The sequence below is a fragment of the Lepidochelys kempii genome, chromosome 15 (genome assembly GCF_965140285.1).
Source record: "Lepidochelys kempii isolate rLepKem1 chromosome 15, rLepKem1.hap1, whole genome shotgun sequence".
In the NCBI taxonomy this organism is placed as follows: domain Eukaryota; kingdom Metazoa; phylum Chordata; order Testudines; family Cheloniidae; genus Lepidochelys; species Lepidochelys kempii.
Window position 1 is genome coordinate 3,601,238 of NC_136394.1, and position 16,734 is coordinate 3,617,971.

Consider the following 16,734-nt stretch of genomic DNA (forward strand, 5'->3'; position numbering starts at 1 on the left):
TGTAATCGTTTGTCTGCAGTGGGACTGAACTTTTCTGCAAAGGAGTCACAGCCTGGACTGTGCCTCCTGTATCCATGCTCATTATTTTGGCTTCAGCTGTAGCTGACTCAATCTGAGTAGCAATGGTTATTGCTTTTTCTAGTGTAAGCTGTGGTCCTAGAAGTAAGCGTTCCCTTGCATGAAGCATGGTTGTTTTCTCAATGAGCTGGTCTTTAATCATCTCATCTGCCATATTCCCAAAATCACAAGTTACAATCAGACTCCTCAGGGAAGCAATATACTGCATTATAGTCTCCCCAGTTTTCTGCTCACGCTGGTGAAATCTGTAGTGATTAGCTACTACATTCACTTTTGGCACAAAAAAGTTCTTTAATTCGGTGACTGCAGTCTCATATTTATCATCTGCAAGGGGAAAAGTGAAAAATATATGCTGCCCTTCTGCTCCAAGGCAAGGTACTAACAAACTTCAACAGGACTTTATTTTTAAAGTGGAAGCCTCTTTACCAAGCTACTGCTGCACCCTCGGTAGCTCTCACTCCACCTCCTCAACTTCCCCCCCCTTTCCTGTTTCCTGTCCTTTCAGACTCCCAACAGCCAGTGCTCCCAGTTCTAATAATTACAAGCAGCATCTAAACACCACACCAGCTCCCCTGATCTGAAAGGGAGAGGGGAGAAGACAGACTTTTCCCGGAGGCCCAGCAAGCTCTGAGGTGAGCAGTGGTGATCCCAGGGCTCTCTGAAGTAAGGCAGGCCCCTAGCCTGGAGGAAGCTGCCTACAAGTTTTTTTCCTTTCCTTTTCTTTTGTTTAAGGTTGCTTGTTGTTTCCCCCAGACCCGGAGAGGGGATGGAACAGCCCTCGGCTGGAGGGTCGAGAGCCAGCCCATGAGAAAGTCACGCTGTAGCACCCACTGGGGGGCACGGGGGATAGTTGAACTCACACATGTTCACTTTCCACGTAGCTCCTAAAGGGGGTGCTCTACCATGGACAGATCTGTGACAGGTGGGCACACTATGGGCCCCAGTGGCCCCCGCACAGTTCACAAACCCCATTTTTTCTATTTCAGGCACATCACTTCTGGCATCCCTGGATAAACCAGTTAATCACTTCCCAAACCTCGACCACACTGACAGTTGACTTGCCTCCACCAAACTGGTTAGCCAGGGACCTGTAGCAGTGTGGGGTAGCCACTTCCAGAGGGCAATAGCAACCTGCTTCTAGACCAATATGCCTCCCTCATTTGTTTGCTCTGATGCCAGGGGATTGGAGTAAGCACCTCTTAGAGCTCCATCAAGGTTTGCTTCCTCATACAGATGTTTTGGAGCCATTGCTGGTCATCGCAGGTCTGTGTGACTGTGAGCCCACCATGCTCTTCCAATTATTTGGCACCAGAAGTATCGGTCTATATATGGGGAATCTACAGTAATTGAAAGAAGGGACATGTGTCTCCAGTCTGCTGGAAATGGATTCCTCCCTCTGGGTCCTGCCACCTTCCGTGGTTCAGAAACTGCTGCTGAAATGTCATCCAGAATCTTGCAGAATGTCTACCCTTCTGCATAAACATTTCAGCCACAAGCAGGAGCAGCTCATCCAGCAGTGTCCAGGGCGTAGGCCCAGCTGGAAGAGCTGGAAGGAGGAGTGTGCAGAGTCAGAAGTGTGAAATTTCCTGGTGGGATAAAATCACATCTGGACAAGGGTCCAGAAAGGACAGACAACTTCTCCCACAATACACTGCAAACTAATTCCTAGAGTGGCTCCAGCTGGTGAGGGGCTACAACCCCAGAAATCCTAACTCCAAACCCGTATAACTGCAGTCTTGTATGGACCTGGGTACAGGGGTATGAGCTCTGAGCTATGGGGCAGGCTTGCCTAGTAGTGCTTGCACACATGCAAACCAGGACATGGGTACGCTTTGCAGCATAGACATATTCACAGTGATGCTCTGGTCACTCTGACTGGACTAAGGGGGAATAAACAGATAACAGAAATCTGACCAAAGCAGGCAGAGAGAGTACAACAAGCTTGTTTGTGCATGAGTGGGGAGAGGGGGAGAGAGAGAGAGCTTTGCATTATGATTGAATATGAGTTAACTGTATGATGCTGTTGCAAAAAAGGGGGTGTTGAGAGCCATTGGACATTATTGTAAACCCTGTATATGATGGAAACCACGTCAAGCCAGGGGGTACTGCTGCACTCCCATGTATGTTAAGGGCTGTTATAAAGAGGAGTGGGTCAATTGCTTCAGAACACAAAATTCTATTCAATGAGGAAAAAGAACGCTCGACTGTAGCTGTTGTGACTGGGAGTAGCAAGAGATGAATTCCTACTTTCATTCCAGGAAACAGAACACAAAGATTGGGTTGAACTACTAGTGATGTTAAAGAGGTTGAAGTTAAATCTTCATTTGTCTGTCGTGTGATCGTCCACTCTGTGTTCAAATTCTCTATTCCGTCCTGAGCACATGGCAGCCCCATTGCTGGTCGTGCCTCGCTCCACTCAACGTATAAGACAAGCATCTGTAAAAGCTACGTAGAGGTTGAGAGAATCCAGAAATTGCTAGTGTAGATTTGTAAGAATCAAGTCTGTGTACTTTTTCAGCTGGCTTAACAAACACTTCTTGTCCTCTTCACTTAAGGAGTCAATATAAGTACCTTCATTAGTCAACTTCTGGACTGAAGTCTTTGCTTCTTCCAGTACATTTTCAATGGATATCTCTGATTGAACCAAGGGTAGCTTCTCTTGCCGGACAAAGATCTACTACTGTTGTAGCCGATGCCTGGATGACATTTTTTAATGACATTTCAACAGTAGACTTACAAGAGAGAGAATGGCCATAGTCTTCTATGAACTTAGTAATAAAAGTAGTCCACCAGTCTCACTACTTAGATCTGTCCTATCTTGGTGGATATTTTCCAAAGCCAGTAATGACGGTTGCAGTAATTTTAGGACAACAGCCAAGAATTGCTCATGAGAAAGCCAGCAGGTTTTCCCAGGTTGGACTCATTTGAACTTCAATCCCAGTGTATCTTCCATTTCTTTCCAAGATGTTCAGTCCTTTTGGACTCTTGCTGAAAAAAAGAACATAAAAAGCCATTACATTTATGGCTTTTTAATGCCTTTTGAAGGTTCTGCAGCTTGTACTAGAGCTAGCTGGAGTAGATGGCCTCTGCAGTGTGTATAAGAGAGACTAAGGTTTCACTTTTCTCTGAGCAAAGCTTATACTCCACTATGTCTTCCAGAGAAGTTTGTAGCTCCATCAAATGCACAAGCAGCCACCTGTTTGGCGTTCAATATACAAGTATTTAACTCTTCTAAGATGTCACAGATGCAGCTGATGTGTCTTCTATAACCTGAACATCTAGAATGCATCACTGGCCTACCATGGACACCAAGAAAACATACACAATGACTTAATACTTTGATGCCTATTTGCACTAATGCATTCATCAGCTATGTATGCACATATTTTGAATATGGTGAGAGAGTTCTTCACTTTTTCAACTGCTGAGTCTTTCACTGTTACACCGCATGCTTCTAGAGAGTCAGCTGAGTTTTTTCAGAAAGATAGCGAGCATTTGGCAGTCTTGTTCGAAACCAGTGTCCAGTTTCAGGATTAACAAATGACAATGCACTTAACATTGGCCTCCAGTTTGCAGTGTGTGGTATCTGTTGCTTAAATAGAAAGTATGATGCAACAGCCATGTAGGGTCACATAAACTGAGTTGTGTCTCTAGCATTCTTAACAGCCTCATTAAGTTCTTCTAAAATTGGCTTTGAAAGTGACTGGCTTATAAGGCTTTCTGCACATTGATGCAGTCCAGAGGCCCAGTGTTTGCAGCCTTTTCATACAGGTTGTCAGTATTGGCTTAGCTGATCAGTCTGGCAAACCAAGCTCCTCACTTTTACTATATAAATCTATGATATGCCCACATCTTGAATACTGCGTGTAGTTCTGGTCACTCCATTTCAAAAAAGATATCTTAGAATTGGAAAAGGTACAGAGAAGGGCAACAAAAATGATTAGGGGTAGGGAACAGATTCCATATGAGGAGAGATTAAAAAGACAGGGACTTTTCAGCTTGGAAAAGAGAGAGACGACTAAGAGGGGATATGATAGAGGCTTATAAAATCATGACTGGTGTGGAAAAAATAAATAAGGAAGTGTTATTTACCCCTTCACTTAACCAAGAACTAGGGGGGTCACCCAATGAAATTAATAGGCTGCAAGTCTGAAACAAACAAAAGGAAGTATTTCTTCACACAACGCACAGTTACCCATGGAACTTTTTGCCAGGGATGTTGTGAAGGCCAAAATTATAACAGGGTTCATGGCAGTTAGGTCCATCAATGACTATTAGCTAGGATGGGCAGGGATCCAACACCATTCTCTCAATGTCCCTAGCCTCTGTCCACCACAAGCTGGGAGTGGATGATAGGGGATGGATCACTTGATGATTCCCTGTTCTGTTCATTCCCTCTGAAGCACCTGGAACGGTCACTGTCGGAAGACAGGATACTGGGCTAGATGGACCATTGGTCTGACCCAATATGGCCGTTCTTACATAAAAAATAATTATAATAATAAAAAAGTTTAGTACAGAAACTCCCCGTATAATGACCTCCTGAGATAGCGATGATGTGAGATAACGACCTGGGCAAATAATGCATTTTAAAAATCTTGGCCTACTAGGAAACGTATATTTGTATAAGTTTCCCAGTCACAAATCTAGCGTTCTGGAGCAAAGTCACTAAAACACAGTCCAATGCTCTGGCCGCAGTTGTTTGTCGTGCCACCGTTTACTCAATCGCTCCATCCCCAATGTCCCTGCACTGTCACCTTCTGTGCCACCTGCCACTGTAACCTCTGCAAGTCAGTCTGTTGAGGTTCCACCCAGCTCTCAGTGATTTCAGCTCTCGGTGGGGGAACCTCGCTGCTAGTGCCGGCTGGGCTGTCTCTTTCACAGACACTGTCCCACAGCCGGTCTAAGCACTTAGACCTGATGCTCAGTGATTTCAGCTCTAGCGATCACTTAACAAACCAAAAGACTGGAGCCTAATCAGCTCTCTCTCTAAACAGGAGAGAGGGGCAGGTCAAATAGTGCCTGTGACTCTTAGGCAGAGCCCCCACCACCAAGCAAAACACCTGGGCCCCACCCTCTCTCTCCCCCCACTGGGATCTGGCATCCAAACCTCCTGCCTAGCAAGTGCAGTTCAGTTGAGGGTGACCAGTGCTTAATTTGTAACGAAAGAGGTGCCAGGGCTCAAGCAAGTTTGTTACTTTTGTAACTGATCTGACAAGCCCAGAGGTCCCAGGGCTCTGCATTGCCGAGCCTGGAGGTGCTGGGCTCCCCCCGGCAAGCCCTGGCACAAATTAAGCACAGAGGGAATAAGGAGAACAACATTTCATGACCCCCACATTTTATACTTCAGTGATTGTAACCCAGCACCAGCCAAAATTGATCTCTTGTGCAGCACAGCTCTGTCTGCTGGATACCTAGGCAGAGTAGGTGAGTCCAGTTAAATACAGTCTGGTCCTGAAGCCTTTTCATGCATCCCTGGCTCACCACGAGCTGACAGGGGAGAGCTCAGTCAGACCTTGCTAATAAATCATAATTTGAAATGATTAGGTAGGCCAATATAGCCTAAACAAATGTGCCAACATTGCCCTAAATAGCTGTATGAGGAAGCTAATCTTTGTTCATACTTTTCAAACCCATTCTGCTTTCTCAGTATAAGTATTTTCTCATACACTGTATATGCTTTTAAAGTGTGGATTACTGTTTCAATTTAAATTCAGATTTCCAACCAAGCACTAAATTGGCAATACTGCATGTAACTGGGGAGGGGGGGGGGTGTTGGGGAAATTCAAGGGGGGTGTACACCCTGCCAGGGGGGTTTAGGGAAATCACAGAATCATAGAATATCCGGGTTGGAAGGGACCTCAGGAAGTCATCTAGTCCAACCCCCTGCTCGAAATACCTGCTCACGCCCCCCCAACCCCTAGCCCCATGAAAGTGGGGGAGCGAGCTAGGGAGCGGGGATGGAGCGAGCGGGGCCCCGGAGCAGGGGCGGGACAGGGGGTTGCACCATTAGAAAGTTGGCAGCCCTAGGGTGGGGTCAGGGCTGATGTACATTTCCTGGGCCCAGCCCCGTGCCAGGAGAGGGGCGAGCCCCGCCCCGCCCCGCAGGTCTGTGAGTTCGCGACCGGGGCAGGGGCGGACCCGGCTCGGGCTCCGGCGGGGCAACGTTCCAGGTTCCCCGCCCGTGGGCCCGGCGCTGCAGGGAGCGGGCTGCAGCCCGGATCCCCCGCCTCGGCCGGCAGGGGCAGGCTTACGGCGGGCGGGGCTGGCGCTGGCGCTGGCCGGGCCCGGCGGCGCGATGGCGGCGGCGCGAGGTGAGCCGGGCCGGCGGCGGGTCGGGCGCTGGACCGGGGCCGGGAGGAGCCGCCCGGGCGGGCTGGCGGGGGCCGGCCCTGGCCCTGGGGACCTGCGGCCGGGGCGCGGGCTGGGGCAGGCGGGAGGGAGGGTCGCGCCGGGCTCCGGCTGCTGGGCTGGGGCGGGTCCCAGCAACGCCGCCAAGTGCCCGGGACTGCGGTGGCGGGGGGGCCCGGCCCCGTTCAGGGTCCCTCGCCGCCCTTTCTCCAAACGCCGGGCTGCTCGCCGCCCGCACCGGCCTCCAGACTCGCTGTGCAAAGGCGTTAACTTCCTCCCGTGACTTAACCCGAGCGAAAACTCCGGCAAAGCAGCGCCCAGCCGGCGGGGATAGCCGGGCCCCTGCCCCCGCGGGCACCAGGCGGGTCTCCGCTGACTCGCGGGCGCTGTCCCGTGGCCTTGTGTTACCGTCCCTGCGACGTAAGGCCGTCCGGGGTCAGCGTGCACCTGATGCTCTTTGGGCTCATCCGGTCTAGGAAACTGGGACTTAGGCAGGGGCCACAGCCTTGCAATGGGAAGTTACCACGGGGTCTTGCTGTGTTGCAGAAGGTGAGAGTTCAGGAGCTACTGGTGACCCCTTTCACATAGCAAGCCTCTGGGTGCGACCCCCCCCCCCCAATGAAAAACACTTTTTTATATATTTAACATCATTATAAATGCTGGAGGCGAAGCAGGGTTTGGGGTGGAGGCTGGCAGCTCACAACCCCCCCCCATGTAATACCTCGCAATCCCCGGAGGGGTCTCGACCCCCAGTTTGAGAACCCCTGGGTTAGGACCGGGGACTGGTCTGGGACTGGGTAGCTGAAGCCTGTCTGAATGCAAGAGAAGGCAGGGAGAAAGTTAGGTTGGTTGTGTGCCAGTGGGGAGGCTGGAAGTCTGGGAGAGCCCTTGGGTATGAAGTGATAAGTCTGAGAAATGCTCTGGTTCTCCCAGGTGGAGCAATAGGGCGTGAGGAGGGAGCTGGGAGCCAAGAGAGGTCAAGGTGAATGAACTAATGAACTACATACACTGCCCGATTCACAGGGGAATGGCCAGAGACACCTCTGCCCAGATAGAGCTTTGACAGTGACGTTCTTGGCCTTTTCGCTCGTGGACAGAGGATAAAGTGATGGATTCTAGTGTAACCTGTGTCTCTCCTGAGCTGTGTAACCTGTTTCAAACCAGCTGTATTTAAAATATTGCTTAATGGCAGTGTTACTGTCTAACTCTCCACGTTGCACCAGGGAGGAACTTTTCCTGGGGATTTCCTAGTCTGATCTGAGTGACAATGAAGAGCTCTGATTTGTATCTTGCAGATGCTGTTGGTAACGAAGGATTAGAGCTGGTCAAAGCTCATGTTTTGTGGAAAAAAAAAAATTTAACGCAAAGTTTGTGTGTGCAATGTAAAAATGTGTGTTTTTCAGTGAAAAAAATTATTTTCTTTTTGGTGGGGGAAATTCTTCACTTTCTTTTAAAACTCCCCTCCCCCACAATCTTTTTCAAGTAGGAAAAAGGGGGTAAGAAATTAAACATAAGAGAGTACGGGGGGGGGGGGAAGTTTCGTAGAGTTTACGTCTTTTTAGTAAACTTTTAGTCTGACCTCCTGTATATCACAAGCCATTACATTTCACTAACTGTACTAAGCCCAAAGACTTTAGTCAGACCAAAGCATTTTGGCTCTGAGAAAAAGAGAACAGGTGAGGCCAAGGTCCCTGCGATGTCAGTGAATGATTAGATGAGATGTGCACAGGTAATCCCAGCAGGGGATCCATGCCCCATGCTACAGAGGAAGGCAAAAAAGACATAGGGACTCTCACCATTCTGAGCTGGAGGAAAATTCCTTCTCAATCCCAAATCTGGTGATCAGTGTGACCCTGGACAAGGGAGCAAGAGGCACTATCCAGGCTTGCTTTTTCGAAGGGAAAAGTTACTTTTGAATGTAAATGTTTTTTTCTCACACTTTTGGAATGAGAAAATTGGGGGAGGAGGGTGACGGGAGGAAAAAATAGAGAGCAGGCATTTCCCCGCCCTTTTTAAACAAATAATTTCAGGCATACCAAAAAAATCCTCTCCCTCAATTTATCTGTTTTGAAAGTGTTTCTGAAAACTAAAACTTCTCCTCCTCCAAAGACATGTTTGATGGGTGGGAGAAAGAGTGGAGTTTCTTTGACAACCCCAGTTTTTACCAAAAAGATTTTTTTTTTTTAAATGAAAACCTTTGACCAGGCCTATCATGTAGCTGACAATGCTTGGCGCTGGAAGGATCTGTTATGATTAATGTATGTTGCACGTTTACTATCTTGGAGAATGACTCCTTGGTGAACTGCTCCTGATGCTTGCTGCATCTTTTGCATCCATGGGGTTGTTCTCATCCAAGGATCACTGTTCATTATTTGCATGGTGGCTGGTAGCCTAAGTTACATGGCTTTGCTTTTGATCCTTGCGTGGATCACAAACATTTTAAATAGGAAGCGAACTGGGAATAATCTACTTTTTTGTGATGGATTTTCAAATGAAGATCATTAGTGCTTAGAAATGTTTGGTGATTTTGGGGATTTGGAGAGAATTTGAGGAATCCCCAGAAAATGCCTGAATCCTTTAGAATAGGCAGCAAATCAAAATGAATGGAACTTGGTCCTTGAATTTGTAAAAATATTCATAATTTTTTTTTTTAAACTTCAAGCCTTTCTACTAGCTGATCAGTTGGGGGCTGATCAGCACCTCAGACTGTTCATCTCTCATAGCACTAACAAGTACTAAGACTGCTGTAGGCCTCGGATACTGGCTGCACTTCCTTCTTAGCTACGGGAAGAACACGGAAGTCAGTATGTAATAACAAGCTTTCTATGAGTTCCCAAGCTGGAGTCACATCCTCCCTCATTTCACAGCTCTCCGTGCCAAGGACTGTCTGTTTCTCTCCTCCATTGGCCTGAAGGTTGCAGCCGTGAGTCTGGATCCAGAGTGTATTTCATTTCTCATTTCAGACTATGTTTGATGTTGCTGTCTAGCTCTCCTGAGGAGGAGTGGGAGGAGCTAGCGGAATGGCAGAAGGATGTGATGAGGGACAGCTACAAGACTTCGATCTCACTGGGTAAAAACTATTATTTGCAAGTTTGTAGAAGTGGCATGAGCTGTGAGGGGCCTGAGTGATCTTCAGATCAGGGTTATTCTCATGTTTCCCTTCGACTTTGACAGTTTGCGCTTGCATTCCTTTGTGGGAGGGAAAAATAAATCCACTCCAGTCAATGGAGACTCAAATTACAGAAGGTCGTTCTAATCCTCTGTTTACAATATTTTTCTGGTTTAGGACAATGGGTGTACTTCTCTGTCTGTGTTTAGCCCACAAGCAGAAACGAGCTGCTGGGTCATTGCACATGGTAGGTTGGCGCAAATAAGGGATGTTCCACGTGGAAAGAGTGTCAATATTCTAATAGAAGCAATTTAAATTTTCTGCAGTTCAGCATCCACACAATCAGCCTGTCTCTCATCTAACTCTTTCATGGCCAAAGAGGTCTGTAAAATTATGTGGTGTTTGTCTTTTATGACTCTCCTGTAGAAATACATTGAATCTCAATCCCAGTTCCTTGTAACCTCTTAGGACAGAGATCAAGGTGCCCTTGTGGACAAATCAATGAAGATGTTTGCTTAGTGTGTAGTGGTTACTGAGTAAGCAATTAAGATTTTAGGCTGTACTGTGACAGACAGAAAACGTTACAATGGCATTATCTATGGTACAGCTTCACCTTAAATAATGCTGTATTCATTTGTGGGGCCTTTATTTCCTAGACTGTAGCCTGTGTAATACAGGAGGCCAGATTAGATGATCACAGTGGTCTCTTCTGGCCTTAGAATCTGGGAATCCTATGACGGAAGAGACCCATTAAAGAGACTGATATTGGTATTTTAGAAAAGAATTTGATATAGTATCTCGCAAAACCTTACTCCCAAAATTGGGTGGGATAGGAGAACAATTTCTTGGATATAAAACAGTTCAAAGATCACAAACTAGAATTAACAACAAATAGCCATGTTCTGGGTTGGGAGATGGTTACAGAAGCATTTGGTCCAGCATTTAAAGTGGTGGTCATTGCTCTGGATGAGGAGGTAAGCAGCATGCCAGTAGATTTAGGAGGTGGTGCTAAACTGTGAGGAATTGCAAACGCCAGTGAGGACAGGAAAACAATAGGGAATGTTGCAAAATTACAAACCTGACTGGAAATAACAAAATTACAAACAATATGGCAGCTAATACATTTGGGGACAGGTTGAAATGCTCCATTGGAGGAACAATCCTGGGAAGTAGTAAGGTTGAACGAGACTTTTACAAAATACCAAATACTCTATGCTTGCCAAGTAACAGTATGCATCCGATGAAGTGAGCTGTAGCTCACAAAAGCTTATGCTCAGATAAATTGGTTAGTCTCTAAGGTGCCACAAGTCCTCCTTTTTCTTTTTGCGAATACAGACTAACATGGCTGTTACTCTGAAAAAAGAAAACATGGTGTGATTCTTTTTTTTTTTTTTCCCGCTAACAGGCGTGCTGTCACCAAACCAGACGTTGTATTCCTGATTGAACGTGGCGAAGAGCCACATGTGCAGGCTCACCAGGAGTCGAGGGAAAGTGACCTTTCTACAGGGGTCTCCTCTGGTGAGTAATAAGTATCTCACTCAGAGTTTCTGAAGAGTTCATTAATGAGCTGAGAAAGAAGCCCGCGTTTCGTGAGCTTCTGCTGAAACGGCTTTGTCCCCTCCAGTCAGCATAGTAGCCAGCCATTATTACATCTTTTTGGCAGGTGTCTATCCTTGATTCCTACCTATCCTGACTGGCTTTGGACTGTAGCCTCCCCCTTCGGACATCTGACTGCTGAGGTGGGATGGCAGGACGTGGTGGATATCATTGTCTTGCCTCTCTGTAGAGCTTTGAAACATTAGCTAAGCCAGGAGGTGGAGAGGGAGCTTCTGAATCATAGAAATGTAGAGCTTCAGAGGCTCATTTAGTTCATCTGCCTGCACTGTGGCAGGACCCAGTCCTAGGAAACCTAAACCATCCCTGACAAGTGTTTGACCTGTTCTGAAAACCTGCAATGAGGCAGATTCCACAACCTCCTTAGTTAACCTGTTTCAGTGCTTAACTGTCCTTGGAGTTAGAAAGTTTTCCCTAATATATAACCTAAACCTCCAATACTTCAGATTAAGCCCATTACTACTTGACCTTCCTTTTGTGGACATAGAGAACAATTGATCACCATCCTCTTTATAACAGCCCTTCACGTACTTAATGACTGTTATGGGGTCCCCTTCAGTCGTCTTTTCTCCAGACTAAACACGCCCAGTTGTTTTTAACCTTTCTGCATAAATTAGGTTTTCTAAGACTTTTATAATTTTTGTTGCTTTCCTCTGGACGGTCTCCAATTTTGTCCACATCTTTCTTAAGTGTGGCACCCAAAACTGGACCCAGTACTCCATCTGAAGCCACAGTGCTGAGTACAGTGGAACAATTACCTCCTGTACATACAACACTCCTGAACGGAGATGGAAGGGATATTTTCAGCTTTTCTAATACAGCCTATAGTCAGAATGCCAACATGATATGCTGTATGTTTATATGCTTTACATTCACGAGTCCAATGTCCTTTGTGTGTTGAAGTAACATCTGGATTCTCCATTTATTTCCGCAGATGATGGAATCAAGTGGAAGACTGAAGAGAATCATCAGCAGGGAAATTCTGAGGGTTTGGCAGAGCACAGGAATTTATCACAAAGAGAGAAAGCAAACAGCTGTGATGAGGGAAATACGTGTGAGAGTGAACGCGGGCCAGCCGGCCAACACAGGAACATAGGGGATGAGAGTGTGGAGAAATCCACTCCAAGTGAAAGACCTTTCAGTAAACACCAAAGCATTCCTATCCACACAGGAGAGAGACCCCATAAATGTACTGAGTGTGACAAAAGCTTCACTCGCCGCTCACATCTTCTTCAGCACCAGAGAATCCACACGGGGGAGAGACCCTATAAATGTACCGAGTGTGAGAAAAGCTTCAGACAGAGATCGGAGCTGATTGATCATCAGCGAACGCATACTCAAGAGAAACCTTACAAATGTGATAAGTGTGGGAAAAGATTCATTCGGAGCACACGGCTTATTCAGCATCAAAATGTTCACAATGGAGTGAAACCCCACAAGTGCCCCCAGTGTGAGAAAAGTTTTAGCTGGATCTCATCAGTTATTAAACACCAGAGAGTCCATACAGGTGAGAGACCCTATAAATGCCCCGACTGTGAGAAAACCTTCAACTGGAGCTCAACCCTTGTAAAGCATCGGAGACTCCACACAGGAGAGAGACCCTATAAATGCGCTACCTGCGCAAAGTGCTTTGTACAGAGTGCAAATCTTATTAAACATCAGAGAGTCCACACACAACAGAAACCCTATACGTGTGGGGAATGTGAAAAAACCTTTCCGATCAGGTCTCATTTCATTCTGCATCAGAGAATGCATACGGGAGAGGAACTCTACAAGTGTGATGGCTGTGAGGAGTGGTTTGGTCTTGTCTCAGATCTTCATAAACATCAGAAGATTCACACAGGAAAGAAGCCCTATAAATGCTCCGAATGCAACAAAAGCTTCAACAAGAGTTCAAATCTTATTAAGCATCAGAGAATCCACACAGGAGAGAGACCCTATAAGTGTCCCGACTGTGACAAAAGCTTCATTCAGAGCTCACACCTGATGCTCCATCAGAGAGCTCATAGGGGAGAAAAACCCTACAAATGTCCTGACTGTGAGAAAAGTTTCCACCAGAGCTCCCATCTCATTCAGCACCAGAGAGTTCACACACAAGAAAAGCCCTTTAAATGTCCTGAGTGCGAGAAAAGATTCAGCCGAAGCTCAGTGCTAAATAAACACAAACGAATCCACGTGGGAGACCAGAACTATAAATGCAGCAAGTGTGAGGAAACCTTCACTAGCAGCTCCCACCTTCTTCAGCACAAGAGAACCCACCATGTGGAAAGACCTTACACATGCCCTAGCTGTGAGAAGAGTTTCAGTCGCAGCTCACAGCTTATGCTCCATCAGAAAAACCACGCAGCAGAAAAACCGTACAAGTGTGCTGACTGTGACAAAGGCTTCATTTACAGCTCACATCTAATTCAGCATCAGAGAACTCACACTAGAGAGCGACCTTATAAATGTCCAGTGTGTGAGAAAAGCTTCATTCAGAGCTCGCATCTCCTTCAGCATCAGAAAATCCACACGGGAGAGAGACCTTTTAGATGCAGTGATTGTGAGAAAACCTTCAATCGGAGCTCCAACCTTATTAAACACCAGAGAACTCACATCAGGGAGAACCTGTAAGAGATGCTTCCATAGAACTCCACACTGTTGACTATAAAAGTATTCACACCGAAGGAAAATCCTATAAATATTCCAACGGTGAGAGAAGCTTCAGTCAGAACTGGTCATGTTGTTCAGCTTCACTGTATCGAACTGAATTAAGATCTCTAGGAAACTTGCCTTGCCCTTCTTATACTGGCAAGAGTTTTGATGGTATAAATTATACCAGTTTCCCCAACAATATACTATCCCGGCAAATGGACTTATTTGCCGATATAACTATGCCTACACTACAGATTTTGCTAGCACAATTATGTCTATTAAGGATGTGTGATTTGTGAGTGAACAATGTGCTGGTAAAAGCCCCTAGTGTAAGCACAGTTACATTGCCAAAATTTGCACTTTTACCAGTTTGTGGGGGACAAGGAGGGACACTGTAATAAACTATACTAGCAAAATAGTTAGATGGGGATTGGTCCTGCTTTGAGCAGAGGGTTGGACTAGATGACCTCCTGAAGTCCCTTCCAACCCTGATATTCTGTGATTCTATGACCATGCTATTTTGCCAGTATCACCTGAGTCCATGTTAGCAGCAGTCTGCGGGTATTTTATATCAGTATAATACATTGGTGTAACTGTATTGGCCAAGTCTTACAAGTGTAGGACTCCAACACAGTAAGTAACAAAGCGTTGATTGCCTGAAGTGAATAGTTAAGCTCCTCTAAAAAATGGGAAAGAGACTGCAATTTGATGCCTGTCTATGTGCAGAGAAAGAATAGACTCTTCTCTCTTCTCTTCTCCCACCCCTGGGTCACAAGAATTGATCAGAGGTGATTATTTAGCTTATGCTTTTCAGGTCATGTATTCAATCATCTGTCACTGGGACTGTTCCACCTGGAAGAGGGAGTAATTTATATGATCATTAAATATTCAGATGGTGTAAAACTGGAGCGAGCTGCAGATGCCATGGAGGAAAGAGAAATAAGTCAAAGGGACCTGGGGAGATCAGGCCCCCGTAGGAGTAGAAATCAACAGAGTAGGTAGGAAAAGGAAAACTGCTGCATGTGGGCAAAAGTGATCTGAAATACAAACAGTCCCTGGCAGAGAACGCTAGTGAGTGGTGCTGAAGGTAAAAGGCAGCAGTGCAGAGATGTTTGCTTTTGGGTGTGTCATTGTACAGTCATCTTGCCTGAGTCTAGCTCAGAATATCACTAATAAATTAGAGGTTGTGACTGAGAGCCCAACACTGTTGGGTTCTGTTCCCAGCTGTCCCATAGACTCCTGCTTTGTGCCTCTGTAGAAGAGAAAAACAAATGTAATTTTGGGTTGTAACTGCAGAGGCATGAGATTCCAGAACAGCTGTGGAAGAGTCTCCCATGAGAAGTGATGAGATTCATGTTTTGCTTGGGACTTTTAACACTAGACTGGGCACATCCCTGGAAAATATTCTGTGTTGGTTCCATCTGTTTTGGGGGGAGGGGGGGTAATTTCTGATCTGACAACACACCAGCAGGCTGTTGTATTTTTTTGTTCTTTAGGATTAAAAAAAATTAGATCTTTGGAATTAAAATGGTATTTTATCAAACTTGCTAATTGTCGGAAGGAATTAATCATTTAGCTGAGGAACAAAACAATGAAAATCTTTTTGTAAGTGAAATGAGCCAACGTGGTGCTTCATTCCAAGGGCTGCGCTAGTTTTTAACCATCAGGATTTGCATGCAGCTCAAGCAGAGGAAGGCTACAGCAGCAGGAGTTCCTTCGGGTGGTGGATGTTCAACATGATGTAGTCGGCTGAAGGATGCTGGGCTGGAAGTGGCATTGAAATTTGAGCCACTGGCGCTTCTAATTGGCCAGAGGTGCAGTGTCATCGGCAAACAGCTCAATGGCCCCACCTCTGTGCAGCTGTTTGTACAAATCAAAAAAGTTAACCCTGAAAACTCCAGTGTGGTGTAGACTGGTGAGGGAGAGGCCTGCTCCTGGACTTGGGGCGGGGAAGGGATGCTCCCAGTATGCAGTGTCCTCCAACGGCGAAGTTGGCTTGCCTGTGAATTTAATGCCTTTATATCCCCCTCACTATCTTGTCAATGTGCTCTGCCCACAGCTCACTGTCCTCCTCTCTCCTTGGCATCATGGCAAAGGAAACCTTCCCTCCACTCTTCAGTCGTCTTCTGCCTTTGCAGATGCAGACACAAATATGCCTTCTCATGTGCACGTGCGTGCGTGTGCTCCCCCCCCCCCCCGAAGATTTGCCTGGCATTCAGCCACGGATAATGCTTCTGTCCATGTGGGCAGCGATGTGTCAGGACCTGAGGGGAGGGGGTAGAAACAGCACAATTAGCTATTGTTAGTTCTAGTCTCCATCCAATAATAATAAAGTGTTGCTTTTCCTTCATTTTGGAATTCCATTCCCTGGAAAAATCATGGAGCAGGTCCTCAAGAGGAAGGTGATCAGGAACAGTCAGCATGGATTCACCAAGGGCAAGTCATGCCTGACTAACCTAATTGTCTTCTATGATGAGATAACTGACTCTGTGGATATGGGGAAAGCAGTGGATGTGATATATCTTGACTTTAGCAAAGCTTTTGACACGGTCTCCCACAGTATTCTTGCCAGCAAGTTAAAGACGTATGGGCTGGATGAAGGGAATATAAGGTGGATAGAAAGCTGTCTAGATCTTCAGGCTCAATGGGTAGTGATCAATGGCTCCATGTCTAGTTGGCAGTTGGTATCCAGCGGAGTGCCCCAAGGGTCCTGGGGCCGGTTTTGTTCAATATCTTCATAAATGATCTGGAGGATGGTGTGGATTGCACCCTCAGCAAGTTTGCGGATGACACTAAACTGGGAGGAGAGGTAGATACGCTGGAGGGTAGGGATAGGATACAGAGGGACCTAGACAAATTGGAGGATTGGGCCAAAAGAAATCTGATGAGGTTCAACAAGGACAAGTGCAGAGTCCTGCACTTAGGATGGAAGAGTCTCATGCACCACT

The 16,734-nt window shown here is 46.3% G+C and overlaps 1 protein-coding gene and 1 long non-coding RNA gene across 3 annotated transcripts; both read left to right on the top strand.

Moving 5' to 3' along the window:
• The first annotated feature begins 6,176 nt into the window (after positions 1-6,176).
• Positions 6,177-15,329, top strand: LOC140898802 (uncharacterized). 2 transcript variants are annotated; one of them, XM_073313239.2, is made up of 4 exons: positions 6,177-6,392; positions 9,393-9,499; positions 10,944-11,056; positions 12,087-15,329. In XM_073313239.2, the coding sequence occupies exons 2-4, from the start codon at positions 9,450-9,452 to the stop codon at positions 13,763-13,765; spliced, it is 1,842 nt and encodes a 613-aa protein (XP_073169340.1). In that variant the 5' UTR covers positions 6,177-6,392; positions 9,393-9,449; the 3' UTR covers positions 13,766-15,329. The 2 variants fall into 2 exon arrangements, with proteins under 2 accessions (XP_073169340.1, XP_073169341.1); XM_073313240.2 differs by lacking the exon at positions 6,177-6,392 and adding an exon at positions 6,542-6,978.
• On the top strand, positions 9,508-10,562 carry LOC140898805 (uncharacterized). Its single transcript, XR_012155103.2, has 2 exons — positions 9,508-9,785; positions 9,865-10,562. It is a non-coding gene; the product is annotated as an uncharacterized LOC140898805 (long non-coding RNA).
• Positions 15,330-16,734: the final 1,405 nt, after the last annotated feature.